This window comes from Carcharodon carcharias, chromosome 7 (assembly GCF_017639515.1).
Source record: "Carcharodon carcharias isolate sCarCar2 chromosome 7, sCarCar2.pri, whole genome shotgun sequence".
Lineage (NCBI taxonomy): Eukaryota > Metazoa > Chordata > Chondrichthyes > Lamniformes > Lamnidae > Carcharodon > Carcharodon carcharias.
Genome location: NC_054473.1, coordinates 60533250 through 60551401, shown reverse-complemented (window position 1 = coordinate 60551401; position 18152 = coordinate 60533250). Strand labels below are relative to the sequence as shown.

General features: G+C 48.2%; 1 protein-coding gene across 2 annotated transcripts in view; it reads left to right on the top strand.

Moving 5' to 3' along the window:
• LOC121280339 (contactin-4-like) overlaps positions 1-18152 on the top strand; it is a 1234817-nt gene that overhangs the window by 989025 nt on the left and 227640 nt on the right. For both annotated transcript variants that reach the window (XM_041192228.1, XM_041192226.1), the window contains exon 14: positions 17866-18015. In XM_041192228.1, the coding sequence (XP_041048162.1) occupies positions 17866-18015 (150 nt within the window). The remainder of the gene's footprint in view (positions 1-17865; positions 18016-18152) is intronic.

Here is an 18152-nt window from a genome sequence, read left to right as displayed (position 1 = left end):
CTTGACCTAACACTAGAATACTGTTATTGGAATACTAGGCAGCTTCACATGAGTTTTGCACAAGGGAATGTAACTTAGAGACTTCTTGTACTCTGCTTCCGAGATAACCGACACAGTTGTAGCTGTAGCAACGATGAAAGTAAGTTGCGAATCTCTGACTTTCATTTCTGCTGTGCGTGCTGGAATTATATCTTCAGTCTGTTACTCTCATCTCCAGACTGCTGTTTTTCTTGCACTCCAAGTGCGATATTATGCTTCATCGATAGCATAAACTTCTGTTTCCATATCCTATCATGTGCATTCCAGAATTCCCAGACTCCTGAACTAGCTTTAGATCTACCACAACCTCGACCTGGTGCATTGCTGTGACCTGGTGCTTCACTGTGACTTGGAACATTATTGTTTCCTCTACTCCTGCATGCCAACTGCATATGACTGACTTTCCCACAGACATAGCACTTTAAATGGAAATGGGGACATTTAAATGGTTGGTGGCTACCATGACAACAGTAGGATCTAAATTTCTGACTCCAAGACTGTGAACTTGGTGCTGTGGCCTGGAGCTCACTGAAACCCAGAGGACCTCCCCTGCCGGCTCAGGGGGAAAACTCCCTTGCAATTTGCAACCATCACTTTCTGCCATTTGCATGGCTGTACCCTCATTGAAGACCTCCTCCCATGTCAGCTTATTGCCTTTGCTCAAAAGCTTGGTCAGGATTTCATTGTTTGTTGGGCTGTCTACAAACGTGTCTCTCAGGTCCATTACTAAGTTTGAGCCAAAGCCACAGTGACAAGAGAGTTTCTCGAATTCAAGAATGTACTCTGCAACAGTCTCACATGACAACTGCTTCCTTTCGCAGAATGCAGCTCTCAGTGCAATCCCATTCTTATCCAGGCCATAATATGAATCCAGAATCTCAATATTTTCAGAGTAGTCCATAGCGGAGGACTTGCAGCTAACATTGGTTCGACACCACATTAGAAACATCTGGCCCCATGGTAAGGACAACATTTACTTTATCCACACCTTCTATTTTATTAGCTTTCAACCAAATGTGTAACCTTCATTTGTGATTACACCAGTCCTCTATGTTAGGTCTGAATTCCCCCATTGTCCCCAAGTATATCTTCAATGCTATTTTTTGTGATTACTTATTGTGCTGATTCCCTGTGTATCTGAATATAATGTGCACACAAAGGGCAACCTTTCAATTCACTCAAACTTCCAAAATATCAACTTTGGGAGTCACAAAAATATGTCACAATGTTCTTCATTCATGAATTTATCAAATAAAATGTAAAAAAAGAATTCTATCTCAGCCTTGTCATCATGTTTTTGTTGCATGTTGCAATGAGTGAGACTAATATGTGGACTCACAGCAGGCTGCCACTTTTGAAAGAACTTCATTTACAAGCACCATGCAGAATACTGAGATACACAATAGCTGCTTTTTCAAAAATATATTCTTTCACAAAAATATATTCTTTCACAGACTGGGGCATCACTGGTTAGGACAGTATTTATTGTCCATCCCTAATTGACCTTGAGAAGGTGGTGGTGAGCTGCCTTCTTGAACTGCTGCAGTCTACGTGGAGTAGGTACGCCCACAGTGCTGTTAGGGAGGGAGTTCCAGGACTTTGTTCCAGCGACAGTAAAGGAACAACGATATATTTCCAACTCAGATGGGATGTAACTTGGAGGGGAGCTTGCAGGTGGTGATGTTCCAATGCATCTGCTGTCCTTGGCCTTCTAGGTGGTAAAGGTCATGGGTTTGGAAGGTGCTGTTGAAAGTGAGTTGCTGCAGTGCATTTTGTAGATGGTACACACTGCTGCCATTATGCGTCTGTGTTGGAGGAAGTGAATGTTTAAGGTGGTGGATGGAGTGGCAATCAATCGGGCTGCTCTTACCTGGATGGTGTCAAGCTTCTTGAATGTTTTTGGAGCCGCACTCACCTAGGCAAGTGGGGAGTATTTCATTACACCCCTGATTTGTGCCTTGTAGATGGTGGACAGGATTTGGGGAGTCAGGACGTGAGTTACTCTCTGCAGGATTCCCAACCTCTGACCTGGGCCAGAATTCTTAACTTGTTGGGTGGGGGTGTGCCCAACCTGAACAAGCGTAAAATGACATGAGAGGATGTTGGAGGAATGTTCTGATGTCATCGAGCACTTGCGTGATATTTCAGTCGACGGGTGCGCGCGGGAGCTGGCAGTGTCCCACCGACAATCAAAAGACCTATTAAGGCCATTAAAGTAATAGTTGAATTAAATCTTTTGCTGCCTGCCCAACCTTACATTTGGCGGGCTGCAAAAATGCCAAGCAGCCTTTGGATTTTTTAAGAAACCTCATTCATGGGTAGGATGAGGTTTCCAACAGCGATTAAAAATTAAATAAAAATTTAAACATCCATTAATAACATGTCCCTGCTCGTGTGACAGAGTCACTTGAGGGGACATGTTTTTTAACAATTTAAAATTCTTTATTTTTATTTCTTAAAATCTTCGCCTCCCTGAGGCAGTTCTGAGGCAGCCCCAGTCCCCCACCCCACACAGCAGTGCTGAGCACTGCCGCGTGCATTTCACGCTGGACGGTCCTTAATTTGCCCGCCAGCATGAAATTATGGTCCGGCCCTGATTGCGGGCAGTGGGTGGCTTCCCGACCTCTCCTGCTTCCCCTCACCGAGCTCACTCAACAAGGGCAAAATTCTGCCCCTGCTCTCTGCTCTTGTAGCCACTATACAGTATTTATACGGCTGGTCCAGTTCAATTTCTGATCAATGATAACCACCAGGTTATTGATAGTAGGGGCTTCAGCGATGGTAATGCTATTGAATGTCAAGGGGAGGTAGTTGGATTCTCTGTTATTGGAAATGACCATTGCCTGACACTTGTGTGGCAGGAATGTAACTTTTCACTTATCAGCCCAAGCTTGAATATTGTCCAGATTTTGCTGCATATGGGCACGGACTGCTTCAGTGTCTGAAGAATGACAAACGATGCTGGACATTGTGCATTTGTCTGCAAACGTCCCCGCTTCTGACTTGATGATGGAGGGGAGGTGCTCCACTGTACCAAGGGCTGAATTCTCTGTTTGGTGGGGGGGCAGAGCGGGACCGGGCGCGGACTGCTATTGGGTCCGCGCCGCCATTTTACGCAGGGGGGCAAGTTAAGGCCCGCCCAGTGTAATGTGCGACTCCCAAGGATAGCGGGAGTGGGCGGGCAGCGGTGGGAGTGCACTGTCCGCTGGGTCCAATGGTGACCCGGTGGCCTGTTTATCAGAAGCGCTGGCAGCTTTTGCAAGGCTGCTCATAATGGCAAGTGAAAGGGCTCATCAGAGGGCTTCTGGTGAGCAGGCTAGGCTGGAGGGTAGGGTGGCGGGGCTAGTGTGCCCCTCATTTCTCGGATGACTGCCTTGCTGCCCTCCTCAAGGAGGTGGCAGCAGAACGGGAGGTGCTGGTTCCCCAGGATGGGAGGAGGAGGCCTCCCCACATGACAAAACGTGCTTGGGAGGAAGTGGTGAGCTCCTGTGACATGATGCGGTGCATCTGGATCCAATGTCGCATGCGCTTCAACAACTTGTTGCGCTCTGGCAGGGTGACTGCCATGTTGGCATTGGTTCTGTAACCCAGCAGGTCGGCTTACCCCACTGCTGCCCTTCCCCACCACCAAGCCTGAGTGTAGTGACTGCATTGACTCATTGATGGCATTTGTCCTTTGTTGGGTGGGCCAGCAGATATTGCCCATGCTGAGGTCACCCTGAGAGGGTGGTGAAGAGATGTGTTTTGCCACCGCAGCATGTGTTATACTAAGTCCCACATGACTGGTCTGGGGGCAACCTGGAGGAGCTGCACCTAGGATCTGTGTTTGAACTCCAGGACATGTCCAAGTCAGGGTGATGATATGCTGGGAGGAGGGCTTCAAGGTGGCATGGCAACGAAACATCTGTTATGCTCTGTGCTCCACTTGCACATACTTCCTTGCTATGGAAGGGTATACTGTGTTGTGTCGAATGTGATGTAGGCAGCATGTGTCCAATGGGGTGGGGGGGTGGGGAACAGGCCTAGCATCTTTGTGTGAGTGTTCGGCAGCAGCAGGGTGAGGAGGTTCTGGATCCTTGATATGTCCCACTCTGTTTGGGGTGGGCCGTGTGCTAAGTGAGTCCATGTGCAATTTTCACTAATCAATGCTCATCTCTCATTTTCAGGAGAAGAATGCTCATAACGCGGCAGAGCATGCAAGGACTGGTAGTGGCCAGGTGCAGTTAGCCATTCTTAGCAGGTTTGAGCAGGAGGCCCTGGATCTGGAGAGGCGCCATGCACCAAGGTTCACTGGTGTCGGTGAGGCTGGAGTGCCACGGCCAGGTATGTATGTCCAACAGTGAGGTCAGCATTGTTCTCCCAACAGCCATAGCAATGCTGAATGTTAATTGATTTAATTTTGCAACATGGCTTGACCATTGGTTATGGAAGGATGAGCACATAATGATCCGGGGGACCGGATCTTGACATTGTCCCTACATTAACTGATCCACTGTCCTTGTTCTTCCTTTCAGCATCAGCGGAGCAGGGCCAGGAGGAGGAGCAGGAGAGGCTCCCTCCCAAACCTGAGGGGCCTGAAGTCTCGCCAGCGTCTCCCTTTTCTGCGAGGCAGGCACCAGTGCAGATACTAGCAGCTTGTTGGGAATTCGAACATTGGCTAGTGGCACAGTGAGAGCACTTCACAGCTGCTGGAGGAGCTAACAGAGACAAAGTGCCCATGGCACCAGCAGTTGGAGGACTTCAGGGGACCAGGCACATGCCTAGTTGGTGCCTGATGATGTGCCTCTGGGGTTGTCTGCGACACAGCAGGTGCAGGAAATGCGGCCAGGTGTGCGGGAGCATCAAGGGGAGATACATGAGGCTATGCTTGGCTTGGTCTCCATGGTGGAGGAGTCTACATGGACGATCACTGAAGCAATGAGCCACAAGTCTGAGTGCCATGTATCCTCCATGGAGAGATTGGCGGCTCTCGTGGAGAGGCTATTCCAGGAGACCTGTCAGGGCTTCCTGGGGATGCATTCTGACCAGCAAGCCCTCACATCGGCATTGACCTCAGCTGGTCAGTGCCAGTGTGGAAGATGGTTTGGGCATCAACTTTCCCAGCTCGGTGCCCATCCATCCACGATAAGCAGAGAGGTTCGATGTGACCACACGTTGGCGCAGCAGCTGCCTGGTGTCTCTGTGGACACCCCTCAGGGCACCCCAGATGAGGGCGACGGCTCCTCCGCCCCTCTTCCAGTGACCATAGCATCCAGTCAGGCTGCGAGGACTGAAGAGATTCCATTTGTGGAACTGGCAACTCCCTCCCAGGCGGGGCCAGCACTGGCTCCATGAGCCAGAGGACGACCGCCAAGGTCATTGAGGCCAACAGGACAGCAGAGTCAGCAGGCTGGCTCAGATGCCACTCTGTGCGATGGGGCAACACCAAGATGGAGCACCCGAAAATGAAAACATAAGGCACCTTAGACACACCACAGGTTTGTCACTGGTGCTTTTGTGTTGGCCCAACATGAGGTCCTTATGATTTGCTTTGCTTTGTAACACTATTTTTTTGGAATAAGTTGGTTTGCTTGACATAATGAATTCAGATATGTCACCATGGCTGAGGGTGCCTCTTCTGCATGTGTATGGTTTCCAAAACTGTAACGAGTGCTTGGTTGGACATTCAGCTTTATTAGCAAAGCCGTTAGTGACTGTTCCTAACCTGGCAGATTTTGCACTTAGGTGTCGAGTATCGAGCCTACAGCCCAGGCTTGTCCTGGAGATCCATCTGTGGTGTGCTAGCTGAAGGTTCATTGGATTAAAGCCTCCCAGGTGTCCCTGCCTCCCTGTAGCATGCCCGGGTCAGTGCCTGCCCCCTCAGCATTTCCCTGTGTGTGCTCATCCTCAGACTCACTGCTGCGCTCATCGTGTGCAGCCACAGCCACTGCGTTGACATCTTCATCATCCACTGCGTCCCCCCTTTCCAGCACAAGATTGTGGAGAGTGCAGCATGCAACCACTTTCACCGACACATGATCTGGGGGGTACTGGAGTGCACCCACTGAGCAGTCCAAGCATCGGAAGTGCATCTTGAGAAGACTGATGGTTCTCTCCACCACAGCCCTTATGGAGGTGTGGCACCTATTGTGCCGCTGCTCAGCTTCTGTTCTTGGATGGTGGAGAGGCGTCATGAGCCACCTTCTGAGGGGATAGCCCTTGTCACCCAGCAGCCACCCATTCAGCTGGGCTGAAGCACTGAAGAGCCCCAGCATCTGGGAGTGTCTGAGGATGTAGGCATTGTGGGAGCTGCCTGGGTACCTTGCACAGACTTGTAGAATCAGCATCCTGTGGTCACACACTATCTGCACGTTCATGGAGTGGAAGCCCTTCCTGTTGACGAAGGCACTGGGCTCACCTGCTGGTGCCTTGATGGCCACATGTGTGCAGTCTATTGCACCCTGGACGTGGAGGAAGCCAGTAATGGCACGAAGCCTCTGGCTCGCTGTGTCTGGCTGGCCTGGTCCCAATGGTAGTGGATGAAGATCAATCACGCCTGAACAGAGCATCCGTAACCTGCTTGACACAAGTGTGGACAGCGGATTGGGAGGCACCACAAAGATCACCCACCAACCCCTGGAAGGAGCCAGAGGCATAGAAGTTGAGGGCAGCTGTGACCTTCAGAGCCACTGGCATGAGGTGTCCACCCACATAGTTTGCAGAGATCTCAGACCCTATCATCTGACAGATATAGTTGACTGTCTCCCTTGACAGACGGACCCTCCTTTGGCACTGCACCTTAGACATATTGAGGCAGGTGCTTCGCCGCCTGTATACCCTGGTGGCAGGATAGTGGCATCTTCTGTGGCCCCTTCTGCCTTAGTCTACCTCTTGGCCCTGTGCCCCTTGTGCCTGCGCCTGTCCTCCCAAAGGTGGCTCCCCTGGAGTCTGAATGTGCACTCCTAGCCTCCTCCCCCTCCTAGCCCTCCCTTCCTCCTCAGAGGAGCTGCCTCCAGTCGACAGTTCAGCTCCCATTCCCAGGCTAAGGGAAGGCTTCATGAAACTTGCAGGCCCAGAAAAGATTCCTCACTGCAGAGAGCTGACCTGAAGGTTAAGAGTCCAGAAAAAGCAGCTGGTATGCGTTTTGAAGTATTGCAGATCACACGGGCAAGTTTCAAAAACTTTCATAAATAAACACTTGACGGTGCACACTCGCGACTCCGGTGAGCCCTCTTATCCCGCCCGTGGATGAGGTTTATACAATTGTGTCCTATTCACCTGCCCGTTACGCCTGTGCAGCGACCTGAAGATTGCATGGGCGCCAAAAAATCGGCGTCGATTGTTGCCTCAAGGGCCTTAAGTGGCCCGTTAATTAATGGAGGGTGCGCATCAGACATCATTGCGCTCCCACCCAGTGAAATATCACGATGGCACGCGGTGACGTCGGGACGCTCGTCCGACGTCACCGCACATCATTTTAGACGCAGATGTGCGGGGCCTGCCCCCGCACGCCAAAGGGAAAATTCTACCCCAAGTTCCAACTTCTCTTGCATTGCTGTCAGAAACTGCTAATCAGCAGCTACAGGATGAGAAAATCAAAGGAAGTGTCAAAAGTGTTGGTGACAATTGTGGAGACCCTTAAGTAGGTGGCCTGGCTTTTTTCATAGGCACAGTTGTAGTCCAGACAGTGCAGATGGGGAACAACTATGAAGATATAATATACTCTTAGAAGTGTATAATTTAGAACAGATTCAGTTGCAGGTCTGTGTTGAGTAACCTGACCTCAGCCAGTGTGATAGTAGGAGCACTACATTTCGCAATACCGCTCATGGATTGGAGAGAAACAAATTTGCCACGTTCCTGCTCTTGACTGCTACATGCTGATGTCTTACACCCTTCACCCCACACCCCTACTGCACAACTTCCCTCCATCAGGTGTGTGGGAAATGGCCAAGGAGGGAATCTGATTGCCTGTGATGCTTCTTGCAGTTCAATAGTGAATTAATACTCTAGATTCACACCAGAGGAATGACCACTTGAGTAAGGTGCTGGATGATGACTGCTATTGTGAAACTGAACTTCAATGGGAATCAATGTTTTTGGCAGGAGGGGGAAGGGAGACAAAATTGAAAATTATACAGGAAAGGTCTGCACATGATAATAAATATAAAATATACGATATTATTAATAGAAGATAGTCATTAATAGGTCCAAGAAGGAATCCAGAATAAATTTCTTCACCTAGAGACTGGTAAGAATGTGGCATTTACTACCAGTGGAATTTATTAGCACACGGAGTAGTTCAGGCAAGCAGCATAGATACATGAAAAAGCAGGCTAATTAAGTACATGAGGGAAAAAGGAATAAGAGGACACTTTGACAGGGTGACATGAATTTGGGTGGGAGGAAGATCATGTAGAGCATAATCCTGTTGGCCCAAGTGTTTCTGAGATGTAAATTCTATATAACTCTGTGTAGTGTGGAAGTGTCTTGGAATCCAGGCTTTTCTTCACATCTGCATTTTCACTGAGATAGCACTTCAGTCTACATAAGGATCTCCTCATAAGGTTCAATGACAAATTGCATGGGCAGAATTTTAGGTCCTGCAGGTGGGCAGGCATGCACCTGACCTGATCGGTTGTAAAATCTCGCGAGATGACTCGGGTGAATGTCCAGACGTCATCCCGCACGCGAGCAATCTTCAGGTCAGCAGACCACGTGGGTGTCGGAGCCATCAATTAAAAGGCCACTTAAGGCCATTAAAAAAGGCAATTGTTCGCGACTTTACATTGCCCATGCGATTTTGTGCTCGTCACAAGGGTAAAACGAGAGGGTGGGCAGCCTATGTTTTACAAAACCTCATCCAAGGGCAGGATAAAAAGGGTCAGCAGCATTACCATGGTGAGTAAGTGAGGAGTTTAGGAGATAGTTCGCTGCTGGCTGCTTATTTGAACTTGACATGTTCACCTCTGTTCTGAGCTTCATTCTTAGAATTTCCATGCTTCAGTTCAGGACTTGTTGATGTCTCCAAGGCTCCCAGAGGATTTTGACTGTGTGGACCCTTCCAGGTATTGGATAGCTTTCTGTAACCCTGGTAATGGGGATTGTGCTCTCTGCAGACGGCACCTCCTCTTCTGAGGAAGAGAGGGGCAGAAGGGAGAGGAGACCAAGTGTCCCAGTGCAGATTCCAGGCAGGAGAGGCACAGGCACAAGGGGCACAGGACCAGCAGCTAGTCCAAGGTGGAAGGGGCCGCAGAAGATGCCACTATCCTGCTGCCAGGGTTTACAGGCAGCGATACAGCTCCCACAATATGTCTGAGGTACAATACCGATGGAGGCTCTGCCTCTCCAAGGAGACTGTGATGTCCATTTGTCATCTGATTGGGCCTGAGAACACCTCCAACTGTGTGGGTGGACACCCAATACCAGTGGCTCTGAAGACCACAGTGGTCTTCAACTTCTATGCCTCTTTCCAAGGGCCAGTGGGGAATCTTTGTGGAGTCTTCCAATCAGCTGTCCACAGTTAGAACATAAGAAATAGGAACAGGAGTAGACCATTCGGCCCCTCGAGCTTGCTCTGCCATTCAATAAGATCGTGGCTGATCTACTTGTGTTTCGATTTCCACATTCACATCTAACCCTGATAGACTTTGATTCCTTCCCTAACAAGAACCTATCTACCTCTGCCTTAAAAATATTCAATGACCCCCCCTCCATCACCTTCTGAGGCAGAAAGTTCCAAAGTTGCATGACCCTCTGAGAGAAAATGTTGTGTCAAACTAGTGACAGAAGCTCTGTTCAGATGGGTAATGACATTTATTCATTTCCGTATGGACGAGGCCAGCCAGGCTGAGTGAGCCAGAGAGTTTGCAGTGATTGCTAGATTACCCTGCATCCAGGGTGCAATCAACTGCACACATGTGGCGATCAAGGCACCAGCGTGTCAACCAGGTGCCTTTGTCAACAGGAAGGGCTTCGACTCGATGAACATCCAAATAATTTGTGACCACAAGACGCAGATTCTGCAAGTCTGTGCAAGGTACCCTTGCAGCTCCCATGACACTTACATCCTCAGACACTCACAGGTGCCAAAGCTATTCATGGCTCCAGCCCAACTGGATGGATGGCTGCTGGATGACAAGGGCTATCCCATGAAAAGGTGGCTTATGAACCTCTCTGCCACCCAAGAACAGAGGCAGAGAAGCGTTTCACTAGGAGCCATGCCTCCACAAGGGCGGTGATAGAGAAGACCATAGGTCTTCTCAAGATGCACTTTCAATGCCTGGACCATTCAGTGGGAGCGCGACAATAACCCCCAGAACGGGTATCACTGATAGTGGTTGCATTCTGTGCTCTCCACAATCTGGCCCTGGCAAGAGGGGACCCACTGGAGGAAGAGGATCTTGAGGCAGCTCCACAGGCCACAGAAGATGAACCCAGTAGTGAGTCAGAAGAGAATGGTGAGGAGAACGCTGAAGGCATGGAAACAGACCTCTGTATCCTTCAGGGAGGCAGAGCCATAAGGGATGCCTTGATACAACGCCCCTTCAGCTAGGCTGACACCTCATGCCAGGGCTGCCGCCTCCATCCAGAATGTCTGAAATGACCCTTTCATTTGAACCCAAAGTCCACTCAGTGCCTGTGCAATAAAGTTTAGAGCTACTCACATCCAGCATTACAAACCGTTGTACCCTGCACCAAAAAAAAGGGCGAAGCATACTCAGGCCATTAAGACAAAAGCAAAACTTATATAATTTTGACACTCGCAACAAATGAACATTACTATGTCTGATGTTCATGGCCACACCAGTAACCATATTAACAAAACATGGCAGAACAGAAGATCACCTGTGAACAATCCATCTTGTACTCATGGTACCTTAAACTTTTGTTTATGAGTGCTTCGTCTTGTTGCCCCACCACCCCTATGCTAGCAGCGGCATTGGAGACAGCCTGCCGTCTTATTGGCCTTGATGACCTTGGCGGTCATAATCTGGCCAGTGTAGCCTATGCTGGCGCTGCCTTGGAGGGAGCAGCCAGTGCCACGGCTGGCATCTCCCCAGTTACCACAGCCTCATCAGATGCTATGGCCACTAGCGGTGGGGGGGGGTGGGGGGGGGGGGTGCTGCTGTCATTATCCAGAGTGCCCTGAGAGGAGCCCGCAGAGACGATCGGCATCTCATGTGCCAAAGAGTAGTCGCACGAACCTCCCTGCTCACCATTGATGGATGGGCATCTAGCTGGGAAACTGGGTGCCTCATCCATCTCCCACACTGGCACTGACCACCTGAAGACTTGCAGGTCTGAGCACAACCCCAGGAACCCGTGATTCTGTTCCTGGAGCTGCCTCTCTATGATAGTCGCCACTTTCTCAATGGAGGAGGCAGTGCACATGGCCATAAGGGTCAATGCAATGATCATGCTCTGCATAGACTCCTCCACAACAGAGACCATGGCACGCATACTCTCAGGGACCTCCGACAGATCTCCTGCACACCCCACTGGACAACCAGCATCTGTCGCCTAATGGACAACTCCAGAGGGTCATCATCTGCCTTTGACTCAGCATTGTCCTGATCTCCAGCAGTCCTCCGACTGCCGGCGCCATAGGCACTCTCTGCCTCCGCCTGCTCCTCAAACAAGTGTGAAGTGTCCTCTCCGCTGTGCATCGACATTCTAGCTGCCGATCTAATGCCCACCGAGGTGCTGGTGTCTGCGCTGGTGCCTGGTTCAGGGAGTGGGTGTGACCAGGTGCATGTGAAGCCCGGCGGCCCTCTGGCGTCAGAGGTCGCACTTTGGGGCCCTGTGATTGAGCGTGTGCTGGCGAATCTAAGGGAGAATAATGACATGCATTAGTTTAAGTCATCACACTGTCAATGTGCATGTCAGGCACCCTGGGGACACAATGGAGACCTGCATCATGGTGCCATCGTCTTTCAATGATCAATGGGGACTCCAGGTTTGAGGGTCCCATTAATGATGAGACTACACAAGAACGTTTGCAGAATCTGACACCGTAACCTCTGTGCATTGCACTCTGACCTTCGTCAGAGACCCCTGCCTCTCTACGGCCGGCTGTCCGAAGTGGGTGGCAGCTCTCCAGCTCTCAAGCATCCACTACAAACCATGTCATAATAAGGAGGTCTGGGGGTCTCCGCCTGTCCTTGACCTATTGTTGCTGTTATGGCTCCTCTTCTCCTGAAAGGACAGAGGAGCATTGATTAGTCCACTCTTTACTTGCAGACCCAGTGCAACTTGGTCAACCCCCCACTGAAGAAAACCTTGCAGGGCACATCCGAATCGTGGCTCTCGAGCCACAAGGTGCTCAGTTCAAGCAGCCAGGACTCACCCCCTTGGTCAGCTCCGGCATCATTGACATTTGGCTCTCAGACCCTAACACCCCTGAGCTCCACGGAGGGACAGCAAGCCCATACACTTCTCCACACTGATCCATGCCAACATGGTACTCACCCTTGTTGAGCACAGCAGGTCGTTTAACCTTTTGTAGCACGGCACCTATGTGTGCCTCACAATGTTGTGGCTGCTGACCTTGGCTGCCACCTCCTCCCAAAATTTTTTGATCTGGTGCAGTGGCCTCCTCCTGCCATCCTTGGGAATGACAGTGTCCCGTCTGATACCCAAGTCCTACACGAGGACCATGAGGCACTCGTCCGAGATACAGGGGACCAAATGTACCCCCCCCCACCTCCCCCCCCCCCCCCCCCCCCCCCCAACCCCGACCTGCCCTCCTGCCTGACGTTTCCAGCTACTGGTGAGGCCATTGCTTCAGTCTCCAAACCAAATGAAGATTCTCCCATGGCAGCATCCAGGGAGCTGCCTTTGCCAATTTTATAGCACCCACTGGATCGCCATTGGACATGGCGCCCGACAGGCCCCGACCTGCCCCTTCCTGACCATTGGGAAGACGTGTTTCACACCTTAACTGGCCAGCCAGCGTGAAATCACGGTCGAGGCCGATCAGCCGTTTCCCAACCGCTCCCAGGTCCATTGGTCACTTGTGCCCAACAAGGGAAAAATTCAGGCCCATGTATTTTCTCCATTGTCTTTGCTGGCTGTAGTTACTTTTGAAGCTCACCCTAGGAAAACACCTATATATTTGGGAACAGAAAGATCCTTTAATTAATTGCATGTGGGACCAATTTAATTCTTTTTGAAAGGCGTTATTATGATGCGCAAACAGCAACATTTTTAACTTCAGACTTGCTGACTAATTAATGCACTGGAATAATATTTCGGAAGAGACCAAAGTGTGGAACTAAAGCCTTTGCACTCATCAAACTTTTGTTTTCATGTAAGATGTGAACCCTGGTATAGCCTGTAGTATTGATGCTCTTTCCTCTTGGTGCGGTAGCAGCTTCAGATGGCTCCAAATGTTCCATTATAAATTTATGTAGACCATTATAACAACTGAAAATGTGCAAAGAAGGCTCATTTTGTATCAGGCTAGCACTGACAAAAATTCTGTCCTTGCATGGGGACTGTACTGTATTCCCATGTTCCATTTGTACTGTTTGTATTTGTGCTGACTTGTTGCATTTTTTTTCCAACAAATACCTTAATATCAGTTATTGCAGCCCACTGAGTCAGCTGGTGATTAGCATCAGATAGGGGCTGGGAACGAGTGATGTTTCACATGCCCATGGTGATAAGAAAATATGATAGCTTCTTGGCATGTGCTCCAGGCTCCGGAATTAACTTACAGAAACTATCTGATGATCCTGTTGATGTATTACAACATCTGTAGTTCATGATTTTCTCCAGTTTTGGCCACGTTGCCTGACAGTGGCTGCATTTTGTGGAGACTTTCGCTCAATGGTATTGGTTTCTATTATCTAACCATTTGCTCTCTGATATTTTATCAGAGGATCTGGCCTATTTTTCACGATAATTGTGTGCTCTACAGCTCACCTTTTAAATGGGCAGAGAAATCAAGATCAGCAAATAGGGCTGCATTTCAGGTGGCACTGGAAAAAGGCTGCAGTAGAACAGGCAGTAGACCATTAATACAGGATTCATTTGAATAGATTATTTGGCATTGATGTTTCACGAGTGATGAGGTTCATTTGTTGACCTCAAGACTTGGTCAGTTAATTATAATCTTGGAAAGAGGGCACTCTTTCTGCAGCATTATTTTTAAATATTACTGAAGAAAGGATTTTTAAAAATTCTTTCATGGGATATGGGCATCACTGGCAAAGCCAGCATTTGTTCACCTTGCCTAATTATCTTTGAGAAGGTGGTGGTGAACCGCCTTCTTAAAACACTGCAGCCCATGTGGCGTAGGTACCCTCACAGTACTGCTGGAAAGGAAGTTCCAGGATTTTGATCCCACAGCAGTGATATAGTTCCAAGTCAGTGTTCTGAGATGGTACCTCTGTCTGTGGACCCTAGGCGCAGTACTTGGTTAGTTGACAGACTGCAGTCATACTCTGGTAAAAACAAAAAAACTGCGGATGCTGGAAATCCAAAACAAAAACAAAAACAGAATTACCTGGAAAAACTCAGCAGGTCTGGCAGCATCGGCGGAGAAGAAAAGAGTTGACGTTTCGAGTCCTCATGATCCTTCGACAGAACTTGAGTTCGAGTCCAAGAAAGAGTTGAAATATAAGCTGGTTTAAGGTGTGTGTGTGGGGGGCGGAGAGAGAGAGAGAGAGAGAGGTGGAGTGGGGGTGTGGTTGTAGGGACAAACAAGCAGTGATAGAAGCAGATCATCAAAAGATGTCAACATCTCTCTCTCCGCCCCCCACACACACACCTTAAACCAGCTTATATTTCAACTCTTTCTTGGACTCGAACTCAAGTTCTGTCGAAGGGTCATGAGGACTCGAAACTTCAACTCTTTTCTTCTCCGCCGATGCTGCCAGACCTGCTGAGTTTTTCCAGGTAATTCTGTTTTTGTTTTTGTCATACTCTGGTATCTGCATAACATTTGTTAATTATCACTACTTCTAAAGAGGTTACAGAGCAGGCATGTTGCTCCTAGGCATGGTGTTCCAACCTCCCTCTCTCGAGTCTAACACATGACAGACTGCTATCAGTGATACATCATCATTTACGTCATATATTAGCATATCCCATCTATTAACCCTTTATACTACACCTCCACCCTCCAGGTATACTATTCTATTTTCAGCAACAACATGAAACTATGTCTTTAACTATTTACATTGCATTTCAGTAGCTCCCTTTTTACAACTACAGATTCTACCCTTCCTACTCTTCCCCTCCCTAAGTCATAGGCCTGAGGGATTCAGTCTCCCATAGTATTCTTGACCCGTAGGGGTGATGTCTTAGAGATATGGAAGTCTTCTTCTGCATCTGACAGAACATCATCACCTTAGGATAGCACCTTAGCAGTATTGCTGGGAAACAAAGTGTAGGCTTCAGGATGACTGAACTGCAAGGACAACAAAGACTTTTCAATGAAAGGCTGATCCAAGAGAGAAGACTGAAGAGAGTTGGCCTTAGGACTCTCTTGGACTAGAAGAGAAGAACTCAAGACACTCTGAGGAACTTGTTGCTCCATCAAAGTACACAAGAAAACTCTTCAGAAGAGGAATGATCTTCAACTCCAGGAAGGACATCACAGCTGTATCATCCACTGCTGTTTCAAAGACTGGAAAGGCATTGAAGATCCGGGATTTCAATGAACTTAGATGATGAAGAAAAAAATAAGATTGTCAGGAAAAGAAGAAGAAATGATTTCCCAATGATAATCTGGGAGGATTATCTATTTACTGTAGGCGGTGGTAAGAGGTTGCTCCATTATGGGCAATGGGAAGAATTGCAGAGGATATGAAGACAAGGCAGCTTCATCTTCTGTAATCAGAGGAATTTCCTATAGATACTCAACTCAGGAACAAGATTACTGCACAGGATTCTGCAGCTTCAGAAGTGCTAAAGGTTTTGCTGCAGCTTCTGTCCTGACCTCCAGCTCTGGAGGAAAGAAGACTTTCAGCTGGGACTGAAGTATAGGTGGCAATTGACTTTCACCCATAGAAGGTACCAGGTCTTTAGCAGTGTGATCATCTACAAACTCTGACATGGACTCAGGCAAGGCATCCTTTCCAGAAGATTCTTCATGGGCAACGAGAGGTAAGCTAGGCAATACATTGATAGGTCCAGAGGAACAAAGACCTGAATGCTGCTCAGCTACTAGAAACACAGCTGGACTCCTCTTAAAAAAGCAACAGATACTTCTTATGGTGTGTCTATCAACTGGAAAGACCCCAGGTAGAGATTAAAATTATGAATCTCTCAGTTCTTCATGAAGTAAAGCCAGAGGTGGTGAATACAGAAGACACTACTGGAGACAGTGACCATCCCCATGAAGACCTGCTGGACCTGAATTTGCACTTCCTAGAAGAAAGTGTTGACGAAGAAATCCCTGCAACATTGTGCGATCTGTTGAAGGTAAAAATTAAATTCTCTAAGCTTGGACTGCCACGCATATTGGACAGTCTGATCCTTTAGTCTGCAGAAGTTCAGAGAGATTTTCATCCAGGACACCCACGACTATGCAATCTCAGATTAGCTCATCCTCATATCTGCAAATACTAGCTAGGCAATGTAGATTGTTTAGAAATAGTTCAGTGGATTTCCCAGGTCATTGGGGCTTCTGATTAAATCATGCTCGTTCAATTACTAAGTTCTGCTTTGGGATAAAATAGGTGTCAAAAGTTTTAAGAATGATCTCAAAGTCCTCAAAGTGAACTCCTCCACACCCTGCCTTAAGAGAATGACTGAACCTACTGAACCTACAGCGTAAAGAAAGGAACTGAATTGATGCTTTTGCTCTTTTTCATGAAGGCTTGATACTGCTCGAAACCAGAGAAAATGGTGTTTCCATACCTCCCACTGCTGGCCTTTCTGTGGGTCCTCAAGGCAGTTAAATAGACGGATTAGGGGCAGGGACAGCTCACCAGAAACAGTCATTGTTACCTCTATCCAGCGTGCCTCCTCCTTGTGTCGATTTGTTATGAGCTGCTATCAGGTTGTTCTTCACTCCATGGTTCCTTTGATAACACCTGTGTGTTTTTTATATTGATGTCTCCACTGCTATGATCATGTTCTGAGGTGGTCCCTCTGATAGACCCTAGGCATGATACTTGGTTAGTAGACAGACTGCAGTCATATTCTGATTTCTGCTTAACACTTGTTTATTTGTACTGCTTCTAAACAGACTACAGAGTAGCCATGTTGCTCCTAGGCATGGTGTTCCAACCTTTCTCTTTCTCTCTCTCTCTCTTTCTCGAGTCTAACACATGACTGATTGATTGACAGTGGTACATCATCATCTACTTCATACATTAGCATATCCCATCTGTTACACTACAATGAGGATGGTGAGTGGCTTGAAGGGGAACTTGCAGATGGTGGCGTTCCCACGAGGCTACTGCCCTTGTCCTTCTAGATGGTAGTGGTCATGGGTTTGGAAGGTGCTGTGGAAGCAGCCTTAGTAAGTTGCTGCAGTTCATCTTGTATATGGGGACACTGCTGCCAGTGTTGGTGTTGGAGGGAATAAATGTTTAAGTTGGTGGATGGGGTGCCGATCAAGGGGATTGATTTGTCCTGTATGGTGTTGAGCTGCTTGAGGATTCTTGGAGCTGCACTCATCCAGGAAAGTGGAGAGTATTCCATCACACTCCTGGCTTGTGCCTTGTTGATGGTGGGCAGCTTTTGGGGAGTCAGAAGGTGGGTTACTCACCACAAAATTCCCAGCTTCTGATGTGTTATCTGTTCCAATTTTAATAACGGACTGTGCTTTCTCCATAAGTGGATTACATTCTACATGTTAAAATTAATATCTCATTCTTGTACTTACAGTTCCTGAGGTTATTGATGGTGCTGCTGTAACTGCGACAGCGATTGACTTAAGTCCCTGGGTAGAATATGAATTCAGAGTTGTTGCTAGTAACAACATTGGCATTGGAGAGCCAAGCTTGCCATCTGAAAAATCAAGAACTGAAGAAGCCCGTAAGTGACTGATAATTATTACTGCGAAGGTCCTCCAAGTCTACAATTATGGTGATTGTGCTAATTATATTATTGCTGACCAGGATGCCTTTACAAGGCCCAAATGTTGAAAATAGTAGATTAATAAAAGTTTAACC